Raw genomic sequence first — 20,803 nt, forward strand, 5'->3', positions numbered from 1 at the left:
GCTGTTTAGGGCCGCGCGCGTCGTGTTGCGCGTTTCCACGTCGCCAGATTTGAAACCAGCATCCCGTTCATGCAGATGTGCACGTACTCCGCTGTCCATCCATGGTTTCTGATTGGGATAGATCCGAACTGTCTTTTTTGGGACTATGTCATCTATGCACTTACTGATAAAGCCAGTGACTGAGTCTGAGAGTTCGTTGATGTTATTCCCAGCGGCGTTCTTAAACATCCCCCAGTCAGTCTGGTAGAAGCAGGATTGTAGCATAGCGTCTGTGTCCTCAGACCAGATTCGGATTTCCTTCTCAATGACCGGCTCCCTTTTTAGCCTCTGTTTGTAGGCAGGTAGCAGCTGGATGGCGTAGTGGTCAGAGCTTCCTAGCGGTGGGTGGCGGAGAGCTTTGTATCCATCCTTGAAGGGTGTGTAGCAGTGGTCAAGAATATTGTCACCACGGGTGCTGCAGGCGACATGCTGGTGGAATTTGGGAAAGACCTTTTTTAAGTCTGTCCGGTTGAAGTCGCCTAGGCAGATGACTGCGCAGTCCGGGTGGCGATTTTCTTGTGCACTGATCGCCTGGTGTAATTCCCTCATAGCTGTGTCCTTATTAGCTCCAGGATGAATGTAAACAACGGCTACAATCACAATGCTGAAGTCGCGTGGTAGGTAGAAAGGACGGCAGGCTATGATTAAAAGTTCAAGGTCTGGTGAGCAGTGACTATCTAGGATTTTAACATCTTTGCACCAGTTGTTGTTGATCAAGGCACAAACTCCCCCCCCCACGTTGCTTACCGCTTAGTACAGTGTCTCTGTCTTTTCTATACACGGTGAACCTTGAACTACCTTGTTCAGTAGTTCTTGTGCTTGTTCCACGTTGTCAGAGAGCAAACCGATGTCATCCGCATAGTCAAGGTCTGTGAGGACCACTGCGGGGTGTCGCCTCGACTTCCTTGGCGCTAGTGTGAAGCCAAGTTCCTGCTCTCGCCCACTGATTGCTTTCCTGAGCGCATAATCGAGGACTATAATGAAGAGAAAGGGGGCTAGTGTATCTCCTTGCATAACCCCAGCCAGGATGTCAAACTCCTCGCTGTTGCCGTCTGGGGTCACCACCTTGGCCCTTGTTCCTGCGTACATGGACTCTATTGCTCGGAGTAGGTTGGGAGGAATCCGGTATGCCTTCAGGATCTTCACCATCATGCCTCGGTGGATCGTGTCAAATGCCTTTTTGAAGTCTATAAAGCATAGGACTGTAGTCAGGTTGTACCTCTTTAGGACCCTGTTTAGGATCATGCGGTTGTAAGCCTTAGCAATGATGCATGTCAGACTGATGCCTCGGTAGTTGTCCGGCTTTGAGAGGTCCCCGGATTTGGGCACTGGGATGATGTTTGACAGAGACCACATGTCAGGCAGCCGATGCAACAGGGCAAGGTTACAGAACTCTAGAATGATGTCGTCGAGATCACAGTTCTTCAGGACCTCTGGGGGAATGCCATCTGGACCGGGACTTTTTCCCACTTTCACTGTGGTTTTCGCCCTGGCGAGCTCCCCAGGCGTGAAGGGACCATCATCGATTTCCAGGTCCGGGAGGACTGGCGGCACATCTTCCGCAACTGCTTCTGGCGACTCTCCCAGCAGCCTCTGGAAGTGGGTGAACCAGGTCTTTACCCTCTCCTCAGGGCTGTGTCCCTTGACCTGTCCCTCCTTGGTCCTCTTCCTCCCAGTCATCTCGTTGATGACCCTCCAGGCCTCTCCATATTTCTGGTCACCCTGCGCTTCCTGCACTCTCTGCACTTTCTCCATCAGCTCCTCCCCTTTGATGGTGTCATATGTGTTGAACAGAAGATGCTTAGTGCTTAGAGCAGTAGTGTTGTTGAACAGTGTTTAAGCTAACAAGCTAACGATAGCCTGCATGCTGCGGTCAGAGCAGTAGTGTTTTTGAACAGTATTTAAGATAACAAGCTAACGGTAGCGTACATGCTGCTGTCAGAGCAGTAGTGTTGTTGAACAGTGTTTAAGTTAACACGCTAACTGTAGCCTGCATGCTGCTGTCAGAGCAGTAGTTTTGTTGAACAGCATTTAAGCTAACAAGCTAACGGTACCCTACATGCTGCTGTCAGAGCAGCAGTGTTGTTGAACAGTGTTTAAGATAACAAGCTAATTATAGCCTGCATGTTGCTGTCAGAGCAGTAGTTTTGTTGAACAGCATTTAAGCTAACAAGCTAACGGTACCCTACATGCTGCTGTCAGAGCAGCAGTGTTGTTGAACAGTGTTTAAGATAACAAGCTAATTATAGCCTGCATGTTGCTGTCAAAGCCGTAGTGTTGTTGAACAGTGTTTAAGGTAACAAGCTAACGCTAGCCTAAAAGCCGCTGTCAGAGCAGTAGTGTTGTTGAACAGTGTTTAAGCTAACGAGCTAACGGTAGCCTACATGCTGCTGTCAGAGCAGTATTGTTGTTGAACAGTGTTTAAGCTAACAAGCTAACGGTACCATACATGCTGCTGTCAGAGCAGTAGTGTTGATGAACAGTGTTTAAGCTAACAAGCTAATTGTAGCCTGCATGTTGCTGTCAAAACCGTAGTGTTGTTGAACAGTGTTTAAGGTAACAAGCTAACGCTAGCCTAAAAGCTGCTGTCAAAGCAGTAGTGTTGTTGAAAAGTGTTTAAGCTAACGAGCTAACGGTAGCCTACATGCTGCTGTCAGAGCAGTAGTGTTGTTGAACATACCACACAGTGAAGGAAGCTGATCGTTTGATGGTTTTGAAGTTTGTTTTGTTAAACAACGCTGTGTGATTACAAACACTGGACCCTTGAATTGGAACGTGTGTCTCAACTTATCCGTCTCCGTGCTGGCTGGTGACTTCAACATAAAGGTAGGACAAGTCTCCATGACAATGGGAATGGAGCGGTTTGTTAACCTAGCACACCATAGAAGACATGGAGACACCATAGAAGACATGGAGGCACCATAGAAGACATGGAGGCACCACAGAAGACATGGAAGCACCATAGAAGACAGAGAAGCACCATAGAAGACATAGAGGCACCATAGAAGACAGAAGCACCATAGAAGACATGGAAGCACCATAGAAGACAGAGAAGCACCACAGAAGACATGGAAGCACCATAGAAGACAGAGAAGCACCACAGAAGACATGGAAGCACCATAGAAGACATGGAAGCACCATAGAAGACAGAGAAGCACCATAGAAGACATGGAAGCACCATAGAAGACAGAGAAGCACCATAGAAGACATGGAAGCACCATAGAAGACAGAGAAGCACCATAGAAGACAGAGAAGCACCATAGAAGACATGGAAGCACCATAGAAGACAGAGAAGCACCACAGAAGACATGGAAGCACCATAGAAGACATGGAAGCACCATAGAAGACAGAGAAGCACCACAGAAGACATGGAAGCACCATAGAAGACATGGAAGCACCATAGAAGACAGAGAAGCACCATAGAAGACATGGAAGCACCATAGAAGACAGAGAAGCACCATAGAAGACATGGAAGCACCATAGAAGACAGAGAAGCACCACAGAAGACATGGAAGCACCATAGAAGACAGAGAAGCACCACAGAAGACATGGAAGCACCATAGAAGACAGCGAAGCACCATAGAAGACAGAGAAGCACCATAGAAGACATGGAAGCACCATAGAAGACAGAGAAGCACCATAGAAGACATGGAAGCACCACAGAAGACAGAGAAGCACCATAGAAGACATGGAAGCACCATAGAAGACAGAGAAGCACCATAGAAGACATGGAAGCACCATAGAAGACAGAGAAGCACCATAGAAGACATGGAAGCACCACAGAAGACAGAGAAGCACCATAGAAGACATGGAAGCACCACAGAAGACAGAGAAGCACCATAGAAGACATGGAAGCACCATAGAAGACAGAGAAGCGTCATAGGAAGCACCTTAGAAGACAGGAAAGCACCATAGGAAGCACCATAGAACATTGGTTCTCATTGTGGGGTCTGGGGACCCCCAGGGGTCCTTGGGGGGTGTTCCAAGGGGTCCCCATTAAAAGTAGTTAATGTAGCATCATAATCATTTTAAAGAGGTGGTGCCATGGTTTTGCACTTTTTCTGTTTTTCATGTGTCTATGAGGTTGATAGAACTTCATTAAGCCCCCTGGTGGTGTTTTTATGGTGTTTTATGTCTTCTCTGACTATTTTGAGTTTCTACCTGGAGGCTGAAACCTTGAGGGTCAAACGTGCCAATAGAAAAACAGCCCTTTAGTGACATAGTAAAAATATACCCTCCCCCTCATTATCATAACACAACAGGTGTGGTTATGAAGAGGAGGAGGGACTAGGACAGGTGGGTGAGGAGGTGCTAAGGTGAGAACCAGGTATACTTAATGAACTGGAGGCGTGTCCACATAAAAACATAATTTTAATAATTTCTGTACACTTTTTTGAAAACGTCTTCCTCCTAGTATAACCATAATACTTGATGATTATTTTTAGGGGGGGAAAAAAACATTGAAAATCACGGCACCCCACCTTTAACTACTTTATCCATATATACGTTGGCTATTCAAAAACAGCAGATCTACAAGTTCAGTGAGGTACATCTGCTATTTTTGAAAAATATTTTAAAATAATTTTGAATATATAATTTTTTCCTGGCAAAAAACCTTCAGATGGGGGCCCAAATACATATTAATTTGAGGGTCCTTGACACAAAAACTGCAAATTAGGCATTAGGAAAATATGCCCAAATTTCCATAACTTTCCAGAATCAACATTGGAACATTGGACAAAGCCAGAGTCAACATACTTATTTAATTTTGTTAAGATGTTGGAGTCAAAGGTTTTTAACGAGGGAATATTCAATATCTGGCTCAATTTTGGGGCTCTGGCTCATGGACTAAATGCCTAATTTGCATATTTAAATATACAATTTCAGAAAACTTGTAATACGATAAATCATTGTCTTCGTGTAAGTAATCAACTCAGGAAGTTTCATTATGATAACTCTTTTTTAAATGTTGTCATTTTTTCACCTGTCATGTACGTATGGGGAAAATAACAAAATGTGTGATAACCATGAAAAAGCTGCTCCTGTGGAAAGGTTATCATATATTTATTTACTCGTGTTGACCCTATGAACAATTTAATATAGGTTTGGTTTTGCCCACTCTTTCGATAATGAAATCTTGTCTGGCTCATGGACTAAGTATGAACACAGGTAAATGAATAGTGCTTTATCAAGGTTTTAACCACTTTATACGGCCTAGGTTGGCCACTTGATGGCGCCATTTGACCAGGTATTCTAATCCCACTGATGAAGTGATGGTGAACAGCTGCATCAAAAGCTTAACCTCTTAAACCAGTGGTTCTCAACCAGTGGTCCGGGGACCACTAGTGGTCCTTGAAGGGGTTCCAGGTGGTCCCCAGTTAAATGCTGGAGAGTTGGTAACCAAATGGACCCTTATATAGGTCTTTAACTATTGAGAGTGTAAAATGAAACCAAATGGACCCGTAAGGGTCCATTTGGTTTCATTTTACACTCTGTCTGACAGACTGTCTGTCTCTCTCTCTCTCTCTCTCTCTCTCTCTCTCTTTCTCTCTCTGTCTCTCTCTGTCTCTCTCTGTCTCTCTCTCTCTCTCTCTCTCTCTCTCTCTCTCTCTCTCTCTCTCTCTCTCTCTCTCTCTCTCTCTCTCTCTCCTCACTGTACTCTAGTCTCTGTAATAAGGCCCTTAAGTGTAATATTAGATCTCTCTAGGTCGTCCTCAGACAAGCCCTTCATCGTTGCTTCCAGTCATCCCGACTCTCCATACATCTGGCCAGCTCATTGGTGCTATGGGCTCCTGCATCCTTCTTGAGCGTGTCCACATATGTTAGTGTGGGGCGTCCTCTTGACCGGTGCCCATGTGTTGGTTCCCACAGCACCAGTTTGCTGGATCTAATACACTTTTAAGTTTTAATTTATCAGAATCTGTCATGGCTGTTGGTGGAGCAGAGATTAGCTGTCAGTCCAGCTCATGTGACATAATATCATGTTCTTGTCAAACAGATGTCTGTGACAAGCAGCCTCCTAGCTCCTCCTACAGTCAGTGACATCACTCCATCTTCACAGGATGTCAGTCTGGTTCAGTGACAACCCCCCCACACACACACACGCACATGCACACGGTCTGAGTGCGTGTTCATGTGTGCAAATGAGTGTTTCAAACTTTATCATAAGGACCCCCGAATTAATATGTTTATTTGGTGAAGGAGCCCTTTTGAAAATATGTTTTTGCCATGCAGGGACCCCCATAAGAGATGTGGTGTTCAAACATAATATTGTATTTTATTTTTACAGACAGACAAAAAAAAAAAACAGACTGGAAAGCATGTGTTACACAACACCACCGTGTGTGTGTGTGTGTGTGTGTGTGTGTGTGTGTGTGTGTGTGTGTGCGTGTGCGTGTGCGTGTCCCCATGTCACACTCCATGTACGCTGTAACTGTAGCCACTCCCACTATGATAGAACTTTATGTGTTAATACACCGTCAACCATTTTGACACAACATCACAGAGAGCTGAACAGCATGGACTCCATTTTGATTTGTGACATCGCGTTAAACCTTAGAGATTAATATAGGGTAAGTGTAATTGATCAATATATACTATAACTAATGTCTCTAGTCTGGTATTATATAGTTGATTGTTGGGTCTTTATACTATAACTTGGCTATAAAAGGTTAACATGGAAACAATGAAGTATCACTTCTTACTTATTACCCCTCGCTCTCGCTCTCTCGCTCTCGCTCTCTCTCTCGCTCTCTCTCTCTCTCTCTCTCTCTCTCTCTCTCATCATATCAACACCAACATGTATCAGACAGATCCTGTTAAAGGCCGAATTAACCGTTTGTGGTTTCCTGCGCTTGGGGCGCCCCCCCCAGGCTTGTTGGGGGGGGGGGGGCACTGTGGCTGTAATGTTCACTTCCTCAGCAGGGTGATGGGTGATGGGTGCTGCCGCCGCAGTTGCTGTTTCATCACCCTAACCCTCCAGACATGATTTATTTCACAGTTACTTATAATACTCAAGGTGTTTCCCCCCCCCCCCCCCCCCCCCCACCGGTCTGCATCCTCTAAAGCCTGTTCTTTAACCCATTAAACCGGGAAAGCATCTTCGTCATTTTAGATTTTAGCTTTGATATATGAGTCTGTGTGTCACGACTTTTCAAAAATAGTAGATCTACAAGCTCATCAGCTTGTAGATCTGCTATGTTTGAAAACATTGCTGAGTATTGTTATTTTATACTGGAATTTATATATTATCTGTTGGAAAAATATTTGGATTTTTAATTATATTATATTTAATAGTATACAATTAGTTTTTGTGGTTTTCAATGTATTTTTTTTACAGAATGAAATGTTTTATTATGATCATGATTCACCAGTCTGGATGGCTTGGTTCCAGGCTTAAAATAATTGATATACATTTTTTCGGAAAAATAATGTGGGTTTTCTATCTGTGGCACCACAAAATGGCCGCCCTATTGGAAATGCATTGGGCCTCTTCCTTACTTCCTTCACAGATGGTAATTAAGGTTGTGTTCCATTCTGGTCAAACAGAGTCAGGGTGTTGACTCACTGGAAACACTCTGTTACACCAGAGGGTCTCAAAGTGTGGTCCAGGGACCTTGAGGGGGTTTAAATGGACCCTTACGGGTGTGTAACTCTGAGAGTGTACAAATGGAACCAAAAGGTTCCATTTGTACACTCTCAGAGTTATGGGGGAAATGTAAAAGTTTGAGAACCAAATGGCCTAAAAGAGTCTAAATTGAGCTTCATGTACATAGTGGACACAGTGCATGACTCTGCTTTTACGTATATCCCATGTATCACAGATGTTTCATTACATGTCACGTGTTCACACTCTGTGGGCCCTATTTGGAGCGTATTAAGTACCAAGTCTTATGACTTAACTTAAAACCTGGAGGCGTGGCCAATGTTGTGTCTTTATATTGAGTGGCCAAACAGCATTGGCCACGCCTCCAGGTGTTAAGTTAAGTCATAAGACCTGGTAGACGAGCAAAATAGGACCGTCAATGTCCCAGTGTTGGAATCCTTTCAGTTGAAATGCAGCCACACAGTTTAGCTTTAAACATGTTTGAACAGTGTTTAAGCTAATAAGCTAACGGTAGCCTACATGCTGCTGTCAGAGCAGTATTGTTGTTGAACAGTGTTTAAGCTAACAAGCTAACGGTAGCCTAGATGCTGCTGAACAGTGTTTAAGCTAGCAAGCTAACGGTAGCCTATATGCTGCTGTCAGAGCAGTAGTGTTGTTGAACAGTGTTTAAGCTAACAAGCTAACGGTAGCCTACATGCTGCTGAACAGTGTTTAAGCTAACAAGCTAACGGTAGCTACATGCTGCTGTCAGAGCATTAGTGTTGTTGAACAGTGTTTAAGCTAACAAGCTAACGGTAGCCTAAATGCTGCTGTCAGAGCAGTAGTGTTGTTGAACAGTGTTTAAGCTAACAAGCTAACGGTAGCCTAAATGCTGCTGTCAGAGCAGTAGTGGTGTTGAACAGTGTTTAACTTAACAAGCTAACGGTAGCCTATATGCTGCTGTCAGAGCAGTAGTGTTGTTGAACAGTGTTTAACGTAACAAGCTAACGGTAGATGGGGGCACGGTGGCGCAGTCGGTAGCGCTGTCGCCTCACAGCTAGAAGGTCCTGGGTTCGATTCCCGCAGGGGGCGCTGGGGGCGTGTTCTCTCCTCCGCGTCATCAGTGCCCACACCCTAGGTGGGGTTGGCGAAAGGGCCTTTTCTGTGTGGAGTTTGCATGTTCTCCCCGTGTCTCCTAGGGTAGGCACCCTCACAATAAACATGCAGTAATCCTGCTCACTATACTGCCTCCCCCTGGCCAGCCGGGGCGCCTGATGGAGGGGTAGGGAACTGGTTGGAATACAGGTTCCTTCCACACGCTACGTCCAACCAGGGAAACTCTCCCCTGTCAGGTGATAAGAAGGTCAGTTGGCTCTCATGCATTGAAGGAAGCATGAGCTCGGCCCCGGCCTCCCTAGGTTGGCAAAGGGAAGGTTTTGCCCAGGATTACACGCTTAGACATTGGCACTGGGTTAAAAAATAGGGGTTACAAAATCGTGGGATACAAATGTAAAGGAAAAAACAAAACAAGCTAACGGTAGCCTACATGCTGCTGTCAGAGCAGTATTGTTGTTGAACAGTGTTTAAGCTAACAAGCTAACGGTAGCCTACATGCTGCTGAACAGTGTTTAAGATAACAAGCTAACGGTAGCCTATATGCTGCTGTCAGAGCAGTAGTGTTGTTGAACAGTGTTTAAGCTAACAAGCTAACGGTAGCCTACATGCTGCTGTCAGAGCAGTAGTGTTGTTGAACAGTGTTTAAGCTAACAAGTTAAAGGTAGGCTAAATGCTGCTGTCAGAGCAGTAGTGTTGTTGAACAGTGTTTAACTTAACAAGCTAACGGTAGCCTACATAGTGCTGTTAAAGCAGTAGTGTTGTTGAACAGTGTTTAAGCTAACAAGCTAATGGTAGCCTACATGCTGCTGTCAGAGCAGTATTGTTGTTGAACAGTGTTTAAGCTAACAAGCTAACGGTAGCCTACATGCTGCTGAACAGTGTTTAAGCTAGCAAGCTAACGGTAGCCTATATGCTGCTGTCAGAGCAGTAGTGTTGTTGAACAGTGTTTAAGCTAACAAGCTAACGGTAGCCTACATGCTGCTGAACAGTGTTTAAGCTAACAAGCTAACGGTAGCCTACATGCTGCTGTCAGAGCAGTAGTGTTGTTGAACAGTGTTTAAGCTAACAAGCTAACGGTAGCCTAAATGCTGCTGTCAGAGTAGTAGTGTTGTTGAACAGTGTTTAAGCTAACAAGCTAACGGTAGCCTAAATGCTGCTGTCAGAGCAGTAGTGGTGTTGAACAGTGTTTAACTTAACAAGCTAACGGTAGCCTATATGCTGCTGTCAGAGCAGTAGTGTTGTTGAACAGTGTTTAACTTAACAAGCTAATGGTAGATGGGGGCACGGTGGCGCAGTCGGTAGCGCTGTCGCCTCACAGCTAGAAGGTCCTGGGTTCGATTCCCGCAGGGGGCGCTGGGGGCGTGTTCTCTCCTCCGCGTCATCAGTGCCCACACCCTAGGTGGGGTTGGCGAAAGGGCCTTTTCTGTGTGGAGTTTGCATGTTCTCCCCGTGTCTCCTAGGGTAGGCACCCTCACAATAAACATGCAGTAATCCTGGTCACTATACTGCCTCCCCCTGGCCAGCCGGGGCGCCTGATGGAGGGGTAGGGAACTGGTTGGAATACAGGTTCCTTCCACACGCTACGTCCAACCAGGGAAACTCTCCCCTGTCAGGTGATAAGAAGGTCAGTTGGCTCTCATGCATTGAAGGAAGCATGAGCTCGGCCCCGGCCTCCCTAGGTTGGCAAAGGGAAGGTTGTGCCCAGGATTACACGCTTAGACATTGGCACTGGGTTAAAAAATAGGGGTTACAAAATCGTGGGATAAAAATGTAAAGGAAAAAACAAAACAAGCTAACCGTAGCCTACATGCTGCTGTCAGAGCAGTATTGTTGTTGAACAGTGTTTAAGCTAACAAGCTAACGGTAGCCTACATGCTGCTGAACAGTGTTTAAGATAACAAGCTAACGGTAGCCTATATGCTGCTGTCAGAGCAGTAGTGTTGTTGAACAGTGTTTAAGCTAACAAGCTAACGGTAGCCTACATGCTGCTGTCAGAGCAGTAGTGTTGTTGAACAGTGTTTAAGCTAACAAGTTAAAGGTAGGTTAAATGCTGCTGTCAGAGCAGTAGTGTTGTTGAACAGTGTTTAACTTAACAAGCTAACGGTAGCCTACATAGTGCTGTTAAAGCAGTAGTGTTGTTGAACAGTGTTTAAGCTAACAAGCTAATGGTAGCCTACATGCTGCTGTCAGATCAGTATTGTTGTTGAACAGTGTTTAAGCTAACAAGCTAACATTAGCCTACATGCTGCTGAACAGTGTTTAAGCTAACAAGCTAACGGTAGCCTACATGCTGCTGTCAGAGCAGTAGTGTTGTTGAACAGTGTTTAACTTAACAAGCTAACGGTAGCCTAAATGCTGCTGTTAAAGCAGTAGTGTTGTTGAACAGTGTTTAAGCTAACAAGCTAATGGTAGCCTACATGCTGCTGTCAGAGCAGTAGTGTTGTTGAACAGTGTTTAAGCTAACAAGCTAAAGATAGCCTACATGCTGCTGTCAGAGTAGTAGTGTTGTTAAACATTGTTTAAGCTAATAAGCTAACAGTAGCCTCCCTGCTGCTGTCAGAGTTTAGTGTTGTTGAACAGTGTTTAAGCTAACAAGCTAGCGGTAGCCTACATGCTGCTGTCAGAGCAGTAGTGTTGTTGCACAGTGTTTAAGCTAACAAGCTAACGGTAGCCTGCATGCTGCTGTCAGAGCAGTAGTATTGTTGAACAGTGTTTAAGCTAACAAGCTAACGGTAGCCTGCATGCTGCTGTCAGAGCAGTAGTGTTGTTGACAGTCATGCTTCTGTTGGTTGTAATGTCCATGTTGGAACACCGGGGGCAAACTGACAAATCAGGAATGTGAATAGCATTCAAATGATCAGTGTTATGATTTGTTTTGGTGCCTGGCCCAAGCAAGATACTGTACATTTTGTCAGCCCAGAGGGTTTAAATAGGACCTCCAGGGCTTTAGGCCATTTATAATGTTGATCCTTGAATGCAACAAACTATGGAATGTCATTATAACTGTGTAACTGGTATTTTACTGTATTTATAGTACTATTTATTTACTGTGTTTCTGTAAGGCTGTCTATAAAAGGCAACATATTGAATACTTTACAAATCAATTGGAAGATCATTTGACTAAACCACCTAGATTTAGGAGGTTCAGTCTCCATTAGTTTTCTCTGAACCCACAGAGGCTGTTAATAATAATGAATACAATTTACTGCTTAATAATGAACTCTCTAGGAATATGCAAATAAATTGATCTTATAGCAATGAGTTTTTACTGCAGACAGTTTTCTCTGTAGCTGCCAGTAGCTCTGTGCACTGGGCTCTGAAGCACCAGTACTGCTGTTATCTCCATCTTTAGGAAACATAGAACAAGAGCAAAGCTTCCTGCATTCACTATAGTTTATATTCAGTGACTTTATCACCTGCCTTTGTATTGATATAAGCTAATGACATGATTCTCTGCCCTTTTAGTGTTTCAGTCTGGCTTTTGTGAGACTGTAGCACAATATAAAGATAAATGCATCAATCTGATGCACATTGAAAGGAAAATAGATCTACAATATGAAGGCAAGCACATTTCATTGAAATCAATAGGCTGCCATTTCCCACACCTCATCCAGTTCTTCTAATAATCCATGTTTATAAGAGATTTAATCTGCTAACTTTTTAAAGCTTTGATCATTTATTTTAGATCCACCTCACATTAGTGTGATTTTGCTTTGTATGTTATCACAAACAAGTATTAGATTGTATGTGTGTGTGTGTGTGTGTGCGTGTGTGTGTGTGTACGTGTGTCCCCATGTCACACGCCATGTACGCTGTAACTGTAGACACTCCCACTATGATAGAACTTTATGTGTTAATGCACCGTCAACCATTTTGACACAACATCACAGAGAGCTGAACAGCATGGACTCCATTTTGATTTGTGACATCGTGTTAAACCCTAAAGATTAATATAGGGTAAGTGTATCTATCTCTCTCTCTCTCTCTCCTCTTCTCTCTCTCTCATCATATCAACACCAACATGTATCAGACAGATCTTGTTAAAGGCCGAATTAACCGTTTGTGGTTTCCTGGGTTTTAGGTGCGCTTGGGGCTGCTGGAAATGTTTGGCTGTGATGGGGGGGGGGGTGATGGGGTTTAACCGTTTGTGGTTTCCTGGTGCGCTTGGGGCTGAAAATGTTTGCCCCCCCCCCAGGCTTGGTGGGGGGTGATAATGGGGGGTGATGGGGTGCTGCTGTAAATGTTCTCTTCCTCAGCGGGGTGATGGGTGATGGGTGCTGGGTGCTGGGTGCTGCCGACACAGTTAGGTGTTTCATCACCCTAACCCTCCGGACATGATTTCCACAGTTACTTACATTACTCAAGACGTTTGGTCTCCTTGACATTTTAGCTATGATGATACACGAATGTGTGTGTCAGGATTTTTCATAAAAAGCTGATCTACAAGCTCATAGCTCATATGAGCCTGTAGATCTGCTGTTTTTGAAAAATTATGAACATTTTTGCAAATCTTTGAATTTATATATATATTTTAAAACAAACATTTTCAACTAACTTTTTTGCTTCTGGGGGGTCCCTGGAACAACATATTTTGAGATGGGGGTCTGTGGCCAAATACAATTTGGGGGTCGTTGACATGAAAAGGTTTGAGCAGCACTGATGTACTAAATATCAGCCGAGTTTTATTATTTTATAGTATTTATATTTAATAGTAGGCCTATGTATTTTTTTGGTTTTTAAATATATTTTTTACAGAATCAAATGCTTTATGGTCATGATTCACCAGGAGCCTGGATGGCTTGGTTCCAGGCTTAAAATCATTTATATAAATATTTGTTCGGAAGCTGCATTACATGTGACATATTTTGCGTGTATTAGAGGGATATTTCACATTCAAAAAAATATTTGGGTCATTTTATCGTCTACTTAAGCTTTAGTGAGGCCCCCAGACAGTTTTAAGTTGCTTGATTCACTATTTAGATATTTGATATAAATTTTATCAGACACGCCCCCTTCCTATACAAACCCTTTGTAACTTCAAACAATTTTAACATGTTACATTCATCAAAAAGTGAAAAAGTTACAATGGGTTTGTATAGGAAGGGGCTTGTCTGATAAAATGAATATAAAATATCTAAATGGTGAATCACGTAAAACTCCCAACAGCCAAAAGCCTGACTAGACAATACAATTACCCATTTTATTTGGTAAAGTGAAATATCCCTTTAAGTACAAGGTCTTCTGACTTAAGACCTGGAGGCGTGGCCAATGCTGTGACTCTATTTTGAGTGGCTAAACAGCATTGGCAACGCCTCTAGGTCTTAAGTTAAGTCAGAAGACCTGGTACATAAGAAGTGCAAAATAGGGCCCTCAATGTTCCAGCATTAGAATCCTTTCAATTGAAATAGAGCCACATAAACATGTTTGAACAGTGTTTAAGCTAACAAGCTAACGGTAGCCTACATGCTGCTGTCAGAGCAGTAGTGTTGTTGAACAGTGTTTAAGCTAACAAGCTAACGGTAGCCTGCATGCTGCTGTCAGAGCAGTAGTGTTGTTGAACAGTGTTTAAGCTAACAAGCTAACGGTAGCCTACATGCTGCTGTCAGAGCAGTAGTGTTGTTGAACAGTGTTTAAGCTAACAAGCTAACGGTAGCCTACATGCTGCTGTCAGAGCAGTAGTGTTGTTGAACAGTGTTTAAGCTAACAAGCTAACGGTAGCCTACATGCTGCTGTCAGAGCAGTAGTGTTGTTGAACAGTGTTTAAGCTAACAAGCTAACGGTAGCCTAAATGCTGCTGTCAGAACAGTAGTGTTGTTGAACAGTGTTTATTTAAGCTAACAAGCTAACGGTAGCCTACCTGCTGCTGTCAGAGCAGTAGTGCTGTTGAACAGTGTTTAAGCTAACAAGCTAACGGTAGCCTACATGCTGCTGTCAGAGCAGTAGTGTTGTTGAACAGTGTTTATTTAAGCTAACAAGCTAACGGTAGCCTACATGCTGCTGTCAGAGCAGTAGTGTTGTTGAACAGTGTTTATTTAAGCTAACGGTAGCCTGCATGCTGCTGTCAGAGCAGTAGTGTTGTTGAACAGTGTTTATTTAAGCTAACGGTAGCCTGCATGCTGCTGTCAGAGCAGTAGTGTTGTTGAACAGTGTTTATTTAAGCTAACAAGCTAATGGTAGCCTACATGCTGCTGTCAGAGCAGTAGTGTTGTTGAACAGTGTTTATTTAAGCTAACGGTAGCTTGCATGCTGCTGTCAGAGCAGTAGTGTTGTTGAACAGTGTTTATTTAAGCTAACAAGCTAACGGTAGCCTACATGCTGGTATCAGAGCAGTAGTGTTGTTGACAGTCACATGATGCTTCTGTTGGCTCTAATGTCCATTTTGGAACACCGGGGGCAAACTGACAGCTAAGGAATTTAAGTGGCTTATTTTTAAATTATACTTTAAGTTGCCTGGCCCAAGTGGAAGATGCGTTCTGCTGGCCCAGAGGGTCTTCCAGGGCTGTGGGTCATTTATAATGTTGATCCCAATTATTCGTGTGTTTGTGTGTGTGTGTGTGTGTGCGCTAGTTAACTGCATTGAGCTGGTATCCCAGCTCTATGTTCATTTCTGGTTTAGATGAATACAATAAAAAGCATCAGTACTGTGAGTGTTCAGGACCAATCACCTGCTGATTGACAGGAAACCAGAGGAACCACATGTATATTAGCAGTAGGGGTGGTGTAGGAACAGTAGGAGAGTAAAGCATAGTGCACAGTCTGTGCACGTGACTGTGTGTGTAGCTGTGCAGGCACGTGCACACATGGACATCAAAGGGGGCTTTAGCCCCTCCCCTTTTACCTCTCTGTAAAAAGTGTCCTCTCTCTCCAGACCATAAATGTAGCTTTTACTAGGGTGAAAGAAATGCTAAATGTCTCCTTTCTCCTAGCCTGGGATCTAGCTGCTTCACTACGTTTCTCAGTCTGGAAAGAAGCTCCTATTTGACTGGTTTTGCAGAACTACACTGGAACTACATATGTTACGTAGGCAACGTCGTTGCTGATTGGATGTTGTTCAAACGAAGCACGAATCACACTGTTTTTTTTTTTGTCCCGCCCCGCACCACAGACCAATCAGAAGCCACGGCTCGATTCCAGCAGTATGGCATGTCCCGCCTCCCTTGGAGGCTTTCCAGACTGAGAAACCAAGTGAGAACGTAGTGAAGCAGGCTGGATCCCAGGCTACCTTTCTCCATTACTGTACCAGAAGGCTAGCCTGGCATTGCCAGACTGATGCTCAAGATGATTGCCTTTTCTGAACTCTCTTTAATGCAGCATTTTATTCAATTAAATGGTTTGTCCTCAGTGTATAAATCAACGCTGTGCACTGCATCTCCAGTAAAGGCTTGATTATACTTAGTTGAGAGCGGTGTGTCAGACACCAAAAATAGCCGATCTACAAGCTCACAGCGCGTCGCAGTGTGATGCGTTGTGAGCTTCTAGATTGGCTATTTTCACCACAAGTGCCCTTTTAGAAATGTCAACCTCTGTCCCTCTAACATTCTCTGCACTTCCCTGTGTGTGTGTGTGTGTGTGTGTGTGTGTGTGTGTGTGTGTGTGTGTGTGTGTGTGTGTGTGTGTGTGTGTGTGTGTGTGTGTGTGTGTGTGTGTGTGTGTGTGTGTGTGTGTGTGTGTGTGTGTGTGTGTGCGTGCGCGTGCGTGCACTTTGTGTATATGAAGCAAACATTTACTGTTTTCTGGTCTATTTTCACTGTAATCTTGACAGGTTTAATAAAGACCAAAGATGAGTCATTGTGAGGAGAGAGAGGAGGAGGGAACTGACAAACAGCTCATCCACAGACCAGAGCCTCCATCTGTGTCTAAGAGTGATGAACCTGGACCTCCACATACAAAGTATGTCAATCCTCCTTTACTATATATACACAACACTAACACAACAACGTGATCTCATGCTAAGTTACATTAATTACAAAAACAAAACATAGCATCTAATCATGTTGTATCATCCCTGTTATATCTATAAATGTGACTGAATACAATGAAACCTTCCCCAAGTCGCTTTTGTGGAAACAGAGTAAAAATGAGAATTTAGCTCTTTTTTTTTTGTGTGTTTTTCGTTTTTTTTTCATATTAAAACAGTTCGAATGTTAAAGAAGGTTTCTATTGCAAAATATAGTCGTGGGAGAATCATTAAATGGTTACATTTGTAGGGCAAAGTATGCTCTACTAGGCAGCTTAGAGCAAGTCTCTGTGTTACTTTGCGTGTGGAGAGGGGGGTGGAGAGATACTCTGCCGAGATTTGCATAGAGTGGTTTCGATTGGTCCTGGCTAGGCTTTGTTCTCCGGTTTCTCTCTCTAGTACAGCCCCCATAAGTACAACGTGTTTCTGTTAGTAAACACACAGCAAGGCTTTCAACTCCACAAAACCGTCTTTGTTTTGGTCAGTAGCGAAAGTGTATTATTTTTTATTTTTTTTACTAAAGACGAGCAGCCTGCGCTACCGCGGGTGTGAGGAGAAAGGAACGACAGTACCATAACGTTAAGGAGAACTCCTTCTAACGCTAATCAGCTCTCCTGTCCTCTTTCCCTGTATTAGCACCGACTCATACTCCAAAAAACAGCAGATCACAACGGGTCACGTCTGGACGCGTTGTGAGCTTGTAGATCTGCTGTTTTCAGCGTGCGACACCGTCGTGCATAAGGAGCATAAATGAGGCTTTGACCAGTGTTGCCAAATCCGTTTATTATAAGCGACTTTGGTATTGTTTTTCTGTAAAGTAGATTGTACATATTGAGGGGCAAGAGGGGTCCTCTTGGCATGAAAATCTTTGGGAAAACATAAAACAATATTAGACAGTATTTAATATTAGACAGTTTGATTGACCTGCCCTAGTTGCTTATTTTGGCCTTATTTTTATAGACCTGGCTGCTTGTTTCTCTCCAGCAGAATCTGGCAACACTGGCTACGGCTAATAATAACGCTAGCTCCGTCTGTGATAACAGAGCCTGCTCCGGTCTGAACCATGCCCTCTGACTGGACGGTGGACAGAACTTTCTGTTACAGTAAAATCCATCTAAAAGTACCACCACACAACTGAAAAGTATCGCGACTATGACCACAAGTTAGAAACTCAAAGTGGTTATAACTTTGAGGCACAGCTGTTAACAATGCAATGTTAATACCAGCGGCCGTCATTGTTTTGGTATCGGGTAAAAGTATCGGGAGCTTTACTTTTAATGTACTGTTTCACTGTACATTTAGACATTTAAAAGCAGGTCTGTCTTGTCAAGTGTGTTTATAGTGTTGACAGCTAACCTACTGTCACTCCTGTAGGGGAGTGGTTAGGGGTGGGGGAGTGATTAGGGGTGGGGTTGAGTACCTATTGTCCCTCCCATTGTCACACCCATTTCTGGGCCACTGAGGTGTTAAAATCTCTAGGATCTTTGCAGGGCAATTTCTCTGCTTTGAGGTTTAAGGTTCAACAAGATTCAAATGACCACATCTTCTTTAAATATTGTTCAATTTCAATGAATGATACATCATATGAAAGCTTATATTATAAAATGGAAAATGATCACTTGCGGCATAAACCATTGTACCCAGTCACAAATATGTTGTTAGTTACTATGTGTGCAGTTTGTGAATGAAGTGGTACAAATCACAGAGTGGTGTTCAGTGGTGATGCTGCACTAGACAGGATGGCTGCTTGTGTGCATGTACAGTATGCAACAATCTATGTAAATTATGTCTATCACCTGTTATTGTACTGTATATTTATTGCTATTTTATTATTATTATTATTCTTGTTGCTGCAATGTTGTGTGAGGAAACTAAAAGATGTTACCCTTTTAGAAGTAAAATGGAATGTGACAATGAAAAAAACAAATGGTCTTTTTCATTCACACAAACATGTATATGATTCCAGAAGTCTGTACCACAGACCAGAGTCTCCAACACCAAGCTGTGTGTCTGTGAAGAGTGACTGGTCTAGAAGAAGCCCTCCTGACTTCAGTAATGAACCTGGACCTCCACACACACAGTATGTGAATCCTCCTATACAATATACACAACACTATAAACTGCACACTACAGGTTTTTTTTCAATCTTAAACAATTTGGAATTCTGGTAGCATCACACACTACAGGAGAATCTTATAAGATTATTTTATGGGATTATCTTGACCATGCACACACTACGAGATTTTAAAACAATGACCATTGCCGTGGGAACTAGGGGTGCTGGGTGGGTGGACACCCCCCTCAGGTCCCCACCCAGGAGGTTGAAAATGAATGAATATTGATTTGTTGGTTCTGCACCTCAACCTGCAGCATTTTATTAAGAGATGTTCAAAGTTTATTTATAGATCATAAGTTACTGTGTGTGCAGTTTGTGAATGAAGTGGTACAAATCACAATGTGGTGTTCAGTGGTGAAGCTGAACTATACGGACTGGCTGCTTTTTAAACATTTTTAAATTTACATTTTTTTCTTCCTGAACTCAAGATATCATTATCTGAAGATATGCATCTCCATCCACTCCTTGTTTAACTTATAACTGAAAAAGGCTGTATCTCGCTTCCTAAGCACTTTTGTTTTACTAAATTTTAAATTTGAATACAAATTGTAATGGCCAGAAATAGATATTAATAACTATGGCACTCAATGAGTTAAGATGTAAAATGGGACGTAACTTTAAAAAATCTTGAACAAATTGACCTCTTCATTCACATGATAATTATAGAAACATTTATATGATTTGCGTGGGACTCTCGTGCAAATCTTATAAATATTTCTATAATTATAACAAATATTGAATCAATTTACTTCTTCATTTACATGATAATTATAGAAACATTTTCATGATTCCAGATGGCCGTACCACAGACCAGAGTCTCCAACACCCAGCTATGTGTCTATGAAGAGTGACCAGTCTAAAGGATGGGTTCCTAACTTCAGTAATGAACCTGGACCTCCACACACAGAGTATGTGAATCCTCCTATACAATATACACAACAATATAAAGCATAACGGACAGTAGCGATCCAGATAAAGATAAACCATGTTTGAAAATTGTCTTGACGGTCTCGAATGACTGAGAGCAAACCGGGAGGCTTAAGAATGGATCTTTGAACCGCTCACACTAGACTATAATCATGCCTGACATTTGCTCTGGATCTAGGCTGGGGTATGGAATGTCCCCCCCCCCCCTCTGTGGATCTCAATGCCAATGCAAATTCAAGAAGTAGACATAGCATCTATTAACGTTATATGCTCCCTGGTCAAAGTGTATCTATAGATTGTAAGTTACTATGTTTGTTCAGTTTGTAAATGAAGTCGTACAAATCATAACTAATAACCGGAAATAGCTAATCTACAGGCTCACAACACATTGCGCTGTGACGTGTTGTTGAGATTGTAGATCAGCTATTTTCGGTGAAAGACATGCTTCCAAATGAATGAAATCAGTTGTGGCGACTGAGAACTTTAATCCATGTAGATGTAAAATGGGACTAACAATAACACATATTGAACAAATTGAATTCACATGATAATTATAGAAACATTTATATGATTCCAGAAGTCTGTACCACAGACCAGAGTCTCCAACACCCAGCTGTGTGTCTTTGAAGAGTGACTGGTCTAGAAGAAGACCTCCTGACTTCAGTAATGAACCTGGACCTCCACACACACAGTATGTGAATCCTCCTATACAATATACACAACACTATAAACTGCACCCTACAGTTTTTTTTTAAATCTTAAACAATTTGGAATGTTGGTAGCATCACACACTACAGGAGAATCTTATAAGATTATTTTATGGGATTATCTTGAACATGCACACACTACGAGATTTTAAAACAATGACCATAGCCGTGGGAACTAGGGGTGCTGGGGGGGCGGACACCCCCCTCACGTCCCCACCCAGGAGGTTGAAAATGAATTAATATTGATTGGTTGGTTCTACACCTCACCCTGCAGCATTTTATTAAGAGATGTTCAAAGTTTATCTATAGATCATAAGTTACTATGTGTGCAGTTTGTGAATGAAGTGGTACAAATC

At 43.0% G+C, this 20,803-nt stretch overlaps 1 protein-coding gene across 21 annotated transcripts in view; it reads left to right on the forward strand.

Moving 5' to 3' along the window:
* The first annotated feature begins 6,543 nt into the window (after positions 1-6,543).
* The window catches only part of LOC308095000 (NACHT, LRR and PYD domains-containing protein 3-like), a 59,607-nt gene continuing 45,347 nt past the window's right edge, over positions 6,544-20,803 (forward strand). For 16 of the 21 annotated variants that reach the window (XM_080441849.1, XM_080441853.1, XM_080441864.1 and 13 more), the window contains exons 1-5: positions 12,608-12,697; positions 16,503-16,630; positions 18,664-18,777; positions 19,608-19,721; positions 20,318-20,431. In XM_080441849.1, the coding sequence (XP_080297975.1) occupies positions 16,521-16,630; positions 18,664-18,777; positions 19,608-19,721; positions 20,318-20,431 (452 nt within the window). In that variant the 5' untranslated portion in view covers positions 12,608-12,697; positions 16,503-16,520. Of the gene's footprint in view, positions 6,612-12,607; positions 12,698-16,502; positions 16,631-18,663; positions 18,778-19,607; positions 19,722-20,317; positions 20,432-20,803 lie in introns of those variants that run through there. The other 5 variants (XM_080441860.1, XM_080441869.1, XM_080441867.1 and 2 more) reach the window with 5 other exon arrangements.

Source organism: Gymnoscopelus braueri, assembly GCF_963280865.1.
Source record: "Gymnoscopelus braueri genome assembly, chromosome: 11".
In the NCBI taxonomy this organism is placed as follows: domain Eukaryota; kingdom Metazoa; phylum Chordata; class Actinopteri; order Myctophiformes; family Myctophidae; genus Gymnoscopelus; species Gymnoscopelus braueri.